This window comes from Miscanthus floridulus, chromosome 17, assembly GCF_019320115.1.
Source record: "Miscanthus floridulus cultivar M001 chromosome 17, ASM1932011v1, whole genome shotgun sequence".
NCBI classification, from domain to species: Eukaryota; Viridiplantae; Streptophyta; class Magnoliopsida; order Poales; family Poaceae; genus Miscanthus; species Miscanthus floridulus.
The window spans coordinates 82,943,197-82,950,702 of record NC_089596.1 but is presented as its reverse complement, the minus strand read 5'-3'; the positions used below and the strand labels follow the sequence as shown (position 1 = coordinate 82,950,702).

The following is a 7,506-nucleotide window of genomic DNA, read 5'->3' as shown; positions in this document are numbered from 1 at the left end:
AGATCTCTATTCTTCCTCTTCTTCTCGATCTCAGTGAGGAAATCAACAATGAGCTGCTCGGGCTTGAGTGATGTTCTTTGGACTGAACGGATTAGTCGCATCATCCTTTGGCTCAGACATCGCAAAAGATGGTTTGATTGATTTATTCTTCAGTGGAGTTACCAAAAATTGTGTTGATGCAGCAAAGGTACCACACCAAAAGGTCTCGGGTGCTAGGATCACATAACACAGTAACCGATAGTGCAAAACCTGCCTAGCTGGTTCTAGAAAAGGGCTAGAGGGATGCCCTAAAACCTAGGAACACCTCCCAGGAAGACACATATAGGGTTCTAGATCAACAAGAGCACCTAGAATGTCCATGAATCTCATCGAGAAAAGCGTAGAATAGTAGGATATGGGGGTTGGAAGAGATTAGAGTTTGAGATGCATAAAAGATAGATGTATTGATTTAATACCTCAATTAGTCGTCCCTCTTCATATTTATAGGGTCGAGTAGTCTTATCTGGGCCTTGTTTAGTTGCCAAACTTTGGATGTGCAAAGTTGGCAAAATGTACCGTAGCGATACTGCAATATTTCGTTTGTATTTGGTAATAATTGTCCAACCGTTGACTAATTAGGCTCAAAATGTTTGTCTCGCAAAGTACAACCAAAGTGTGCAATTAGTTTTTAATTTCGCCTACTTTTAGTATTCTATGCATGTACCGCAAGTTTGATGTGACGGGGAATCTTCTTTTTGCATAGTGCCAAAGTTGAGAGTTTGGGAGGAACTAAACAAGGCCCTGGTTATAAAACATTTACAAACTACAAAATCCGTACCAAATCCTAACTTCCTTTTGGATTCTACCAAAACTGGCTTAACCGTTTTGGCAAACCTTAGGCAGAGTCACAACCGGTTTCGCCAGACTTGGCCCAAATTAGTTGTCAACGGCCTCCAAGTGGTTGGATGTTGTGAAGAGACTGAAAGAATGCACTGTATTCAGTCAACGGTGATCGCAGAAACAGAGGAACGGAGATACGAAGTTGAAAAACTAGAGATACAACATAAAAGACGGGAGGTGTATGCAGATGCCCATGAGTTAGCTAAGTTTGCATGTTATTCTCTTATTAACAAAGGCCGCTATATTTGGCTTCTCAATCCCTCGTGTTTCATAGACAATTAGACATGCACGCATCTTCTATATATGGTTAAAAAAACTCCCAGCTTTGTCTCTAAAAAAAGAATACACGCAGCTATCATGGTGACGGGTTACAAGGGGCATATCGGGGCAAATGTAGGGACAACGATAAACACCAACCAGGTGGTTGGTAGCAAGGCCCCAACAGGCGGGGAGTGGCCATCGTGGAGAGCATCGGCCGTGGCCATCACGATAGCAGGACAGAATAGGTGAGTAAGCAGAGCGCTTTGGATGAATAGCTATGGGATTTATGTTCCTCTATTCGTCGAGAAGTGTTTGATCCCATACCAACATGATCCTTTGGTTCCATCCATGTCATGTCAATGCTACAATGTCTCTAACGTTTTTGCAACTCTGTAATCGCAAGTGCATTCTATTTTGACTTGACACCTATTCATGGTGAACCTTTGCCATTTTCTCTACCTGTTTCATCACGAAGTGGCGGTACTAACTGCTAAGAACTCGAGAAATAATGGGGAGAAAAGGAAGGTGGTTTGACACCGTGCAGAGAATCTTGAGCACTTCTGAACCTGATCCCGTGGAGACGCAGACGGATGCCAAGGTAACAATGTGTATTGTTTTTTATTCACCTTCTCTCCATCAAAGTTTACTGCTTGGGCCCAATCTCAAGAACTGGAATTTCAACATGAGAAGGCTCCGAAGCTGAGAGACAAACCGAGCTTCAAGAAGTTATGGCAATTCGGCAAATCAAACTCGTCCAGTGCTTCCACCTCTGCGGCACCGGCGCTGGATGTGGAGGCTCATCAGCCTCGTCAATTGCCACAGTCACCAGCACCTGATAATAAGCAACATTTCGAGGAGATCACGGCAGAGGTGCAGTTCGTGGAGACGAGATGCGAGGAAGGCGAGTGCATGCGCCCGGCAGAGGAGGCGTCACCAACTTCAAAGGTCGACTCCACCTCCGCACACATGGCAGCGGCAGCGATCGCCCGACCCACCCTCATCTCACCGACGACGTGGTCTGCGCGCTCAAAGGAGGACATTGCCGCCACCAGGATCCAAGCGGCTTGTAGGGGCCATCTGGTATATGTATTCACATCTATCATTTGTTTTCCTTCCATTTGCTGTCTGTAACTGTCATCTGGCAAACTGCCAGTAACCTGCAGACATTTTGCTTGCAGGCAAGGAGACCACACCAGGAAAGAGGAATTGCTAGGTTGATGTCGTTGGTCAACAAGGGGTTCGCCGTTAAGCGCCAAACCGAGGAAGCATTGTACTGCATGCAGATGATGACAAGGATTCAGACTCAGATATACTCGAGAAGGCTGAAGACTGAGGAAGACAAGAAGGCTCTCAAGAGTCAGACCAAGGTTAAACAGAGCCTTGACAAAACAAAGGTGTGATGCATTCATGATTTAATGCAACCATTCAGTTCATTGTCTAATGACAAATCCGTGAACTTTGACCTCCATGTTACATTATGCACAAATTGCTAGTGATTTAGCACTAGGAAGTCAGATTAAAAAACTTTGGATTGCTAAATTCTGTTATATAGGAGTAACGCAATATGTATCTAGCAATCTTCTGATATTTGAATCTAAATTTGTTGACAGACTGGTAACGGCTGGGACCATAGCCTGCAGTCTAAGGAGCAGATGGAAGCCGTGCTGAAGATGAAGCAGGAAGCCGCTTCAAGGCGGCAAAGGGCCTTGTCATACGCATTTTCTCAACAGGTATTGATCAACGATCACGGTAGCCTTTTCTAGGTTGTGTTTCATGTTCTACCTCTCAACTTCGTCTCTGCTTTGATCCCTGTGCAGTGGAGGAACAGGAATACCTCTTCTGCGAGAGCTGCGCATGCGCCTGCTCCGAAGTTCATGGACCCAGGCAATCCGAACTGGGGCTGGAGCTGGACAGAGCGCTGGATGGCGGCTGCGAGGCCGTGGGAGAACCAGACCACGGCACCGCCGGACACTGGCCGTGTCACATCGAAGAGTGCCAACAGCCGGCTGCCTCGAGTGACCGTCTCGGTCCAGATACCCACGACCACTGCTACGCCAAAGGGCAAGTCCTTCCGCCCACCGAACTGGTCGTCGTCGCTATCGTCCCCGTCGACACCCCCGCCACGGTCGTCGCCGTTGATCTCAGGGAGGACGACCATGCTGGCGAGCCCAGGGAGCGTCCCACTCCACGCTACGAGCGGCCTCCAGCACACCAAGAGCCTACAGCCAGATCGCCGCCCACGGAGCAGCCAGGAACTCTCGGTAAACAGCCCGCGCCGCACCGTGCCGGCGAGCCCCAGGGGCAGCGGAAGCGGCAGCCCGCTCCACACTTCGAGTGGCGCGACGACCATGCAACTTGAGCGTCGCCCGCGGAGCAGCCAGGACCGCGGGATGAGCAGCCCGCGCCTGGGCGCCAAGGACGCCCCGCTGCGGCGCACGACGAGCCTGCGGGCGGAGCTCCCGAGAAGGCTGAGCCTGGGAAGTGCCATCGCAGCCGCGTCCATGGGAGACGACGAGGGCGCGCCGGTGACCCCCAGCTACATGCAGCCAACAAAGTCCGTGAGGGCCAAGGTCGTCAGATGCCCGAGCCCGTCGGCGGCATTGGCCACTTCTGACATGTTTGACGCTCCCGAGAGCGTTCCAGCGCTAGCGCCTCTACAAGTGCCTCCCTCGCCGTCTTCAGCCAAGAAGCGTTTGTCCCAGGCGTTCGCGGACAAGCCGAGTGCCTCGTCGCCGAGCAAGGTGGCGCTAGAGAGGGTAAGGCGGCACTCGCAGCTTTCCAGTCCCAGGATGTCGCTGTCCTGAGTGAAGCTATAGTCGAAGAGGGAGACGGAAGTATGGAACAAACCAAGTGTGCCACACTTTGTTTTGTGTGTGTGTGTGTGTGTGTGTGTGTGTGTGTGTGTGTTTGACTAGTTGAGTCAGGTGGTGCTTGTGTGTGTGTATGTTTTAGGACGATATAAGCAAAGCGGTGTGAATCAGATGACTATGGTCACGTGCATGGGAATTATGAGTGTGGACGGACGAACTCTAGTTTTTTTTATAGCAAAAAAAAAGGAAAAAATGCTCTCCAATAGTTATGTAAAAACAACTCTTTAAATATAACAATTTGATTAATCTTTCCTTCGACTCGTATAAATATCTTTAAATATATCAATTTGGTAAATCTCTCTTCCGACTTGTAGGGTGTGTTTAGTCGCCTGGGCTTCCTTGGCCTAGGTGGGTATGGCCTGTTTACTGCAATGCAATATGGGTCTGTTTGGTGGCCAGTATTGGGCTAGTTGAGCTTGGCTCGGTTTTTGTTTGTGAAAGCATCTAGGCCTCTAGTTGGGTTTCGGTGATTAATGACGACACGAGATTACTATAACTAACGTGTGTTTTGCAGAGACAAGTTAAGTTAGGTCATGCTAATGAAAATTGATTGGGCAATTATGGTTTTCATGCCCCCGTCGATGTAATTCGTTTCGATTTTTAAAGGATAGACGACAAGGTTAAGGACGAACTAGTTCTAAGTGTCGTTTGGTGTTGGAGAGACACTTAGAGTAGTTTAAAACCTTGTTTTTCTTTTAGCCGTACTATTAAGGGGGTATAGACTAGTAGCTTGACCTAGGTAAGTCTAGTGGGTTAGGTGTGGTGCACACTTGCCAAACCTAGCACTTGGTAGCTCAGGAATAGCTCTAAGATCAATAGGAGTCAACTTCATTCACATAGGCTTTCGAGTTAGAAGTGAATAAAGGGTCAAATGACTGACCGACCGCTGGAGGGTGAGTCCGGTCAGTTTATTTGATCAACTGCAATCGTCAGGTATTGATCGGACGCTAGTCTAGTTATGACCGGATGCTAGAGGGTGAGTTCGGTAAGTTCATTTGATGAACTGCAGTCGTCTGGTACTGACCGGACGCTGAGTGGAGGAGCACCAGACGCCGGGGTGCCTGCGTCCGGTCAACTCTAGAGAGGTTATAGAGAGGCTTTTTCTTGACCGGACGCGTCCGGTGTGTGCTGACCGGACGTTGGTCAGAGTCTGGTCAATCAACTGCAGTCGTCTGGTACTGATCGGACATTGAGTGGAGGTGCTGACCGGACGCTAGGGTGCCTGCGTCTGGTCGACTCCAGTAAGGTTCCAGAACGTGTTTTTCTTGACTGGACGCATTCGGTTGATGCTGACCGGACACTGGTCAGAGTCTGGTCAGAACTTAACGGCTCTCTCTGACACAGTGACGGGTATAACTGACCGAAGCATTCGACCACCCTGACCGGAGCGTCCGGTCATGTAACACCCCTGGTGTTATGCTTGCATAATTGCACTTACATTCCATGAACATGAGCATCATTCATCCATTCATGAGCTTATATCACTTGAAACATGTGAAACATGACTATGAAACAAAAGTATCATTTCAATTGTTTTTCATCATTTCAGTACATTCAGTGCTTGATTCTTGTATGACCAATGTGTGGTATGGCTAAATATATTGTTAAACATCTTAGCTATGCTTAGAAAGTCATTAGGAACAATGTTCATGTTGATCATTTTGCCTAATTAAGGTTCCAAATCATGGTTTGACTTGTTTTGACCCTAGGACTTTTTGGTTTGACTGTTTAAAAAGTACAGCTTAGAATATTTGCATGTCTGAGCAACCTAAAGCAAAGTTGTAGCAAATTTTATAAGGAACAAAAGTTGTTTTATGACCAACTCATGAAAATGAGCACAACATGTTCAATTTGGGCCCACAAGTCGGATTGTGGTGCTGACTCAACACTTAGAATTTTCTAAGTCAGAAATCAAAGTCCAGTTTCATCTACTCGACTTTGGCTTGATACAACTCGTTATTCTTTGAGAATTAGCTGATAAAGTCTAAAGCATTGTTGTAGCCCTAACATAGCTTTACAACTTTCATGTATACGATTTGCACTGATTCGCCACGATTTGAGAGATCTAGCGCCATCAAGTAACGCTGTCAGTCAACTCGTTGTTTCAACTGAATGCTGAAATTTTGAACTCGGCACAGTGCCGACCGGTGACAGCTCCTGGCCGCCGCGTGGCCGCCACGCGCCGTGGCCGGCCTGACGCCGTTGCTCGCTGGCGAACGCTTGTAGGCCACGCCCGCTTGCCATCCCACTCGTCCTCGCCCTCTATTTCTTTCTCTCGCGCGCGCTGGAGCCACCGAGAAAAGCCGCCACCGTGCCATTGCTCCGCCGAGCCCGTGCACCCTCGCCATTGCCTCGCTTCTCACTCCAGCTAGTCCGCGACTCCATTGTTGTCGTCTGGAGCTCTTCCACCTCGCCACCGAGCCAGAGAGTCAAGGTAGGCGCCATTTCTTCTTCTTCTCCGCCGCGGATCGCCATTGCCGCCGGAGTCAGGGCTGTGCTCGCCGTGGCCGACCACCATCGAAGCTCTATCCCTCCTTCCTCTCCCTTCCCTCAGTTTCCCTGCATCACCTTGATGCTCACGCCAAGCTCAGATCGGGCCGCCATGGTCGGAGTTGGCCGACGTATCTCGCGCAGCGCCGCCGCGATCGCCATTGCCGCCGGCGACCTCCTCCGCTATAGCTAGGGGGTCCATTTTATACTTCCATCGGTGCGGGGCAGCGTGCTGTGCACGTTGGTGCCACCCCCTTCGTCGGACTGCTCGCCGTCGTCGAGCGGTGGCCGATCAACCGATCTCCCCTGCCTCTGGTCGGCTGACCAATGGGGCCGGTTGACCCGCTAGGACCCACCTATCTGTCTCTCTGGTGTAGTCTTGGGTGCAGATCTGGGTGCACATAGCAGTTTAGGATCCAACCGATTTTCGTTTATAAGAAAAAGGATTTTTCATATTTAGTTTAAAGCTTGGAAAAAGACCATATCTTGGTCATTTTTGGTCCAAATCTAATGAAACAAATTTTGGTCATGTTTCTTATCACCAGATCTATCTGTTAGAAATATTGCATGTCCAATTCGTGATACTTTTCTGTGTAGCTTTAATTAAATTGATTAAATGCTGATTTCTTAGAAAATGTCTAGTAAATAAAGTATACCTCAGAAAAATATGGTTCTAATTTTGTTAGTCTTCTTGAGTGATGTACTTTGCAGTAAAAATAGAAGTCATGCATGTCCTGTAGGAAAATTTTGAGGTGTAGTTCAAGTACCTTTAATGGCTGATTTTTATTATTTTACTAGAGAGCCAAAGTTGCATAAAACATGCATGTGATAATTTTTGTACAGTGATTGTATGCTATGAAGATCATAGGAAAAATACTAAACCTGTTGTTTGACACTTTTCATAGTGCAAAGTATTTTCATGCTCATATTTGTGCCATAGCTTGTCATTTTTGTGTAAGCTATTTTACTTATCTAAATGACATGAAAATTTGATGGTAGTCTACTT

General features: G+C 47.9%; 1 protein-coding gene across 1 annotated transcript; it reads left to right on the top strand.

The window, feature by feature from the left end:
• Positions 1-1,244: 1,244 nt before the first annotated feature.
• On the top strand, positions 1,245-4,182 carry LOC136518215 (protein IQ-DOMAIN 3-like). Its single transcript, XM_066511862.1, has 6 exons — positions 1,245-1,385; positions 1,616-1,738; positions 1,831-2,220; positions 2,319-2,534; positions 2,751-2,870; positions 2,958-4,182. Exons 2-6 carry the CDS (start codon positions 1,649-1,651, stop codon positions 3,942-3,944), a joined length of 1,803 nt encoding a protein of 600 aa, XP_066367959.1. The 5' UTR covers positions 1,245-1,385; positions 1,616-1,648; the 3' UTR covers positions 3,945-4,182.
• Positions 4,183-7,506: the final 3,324 nt, after the last annotated feature.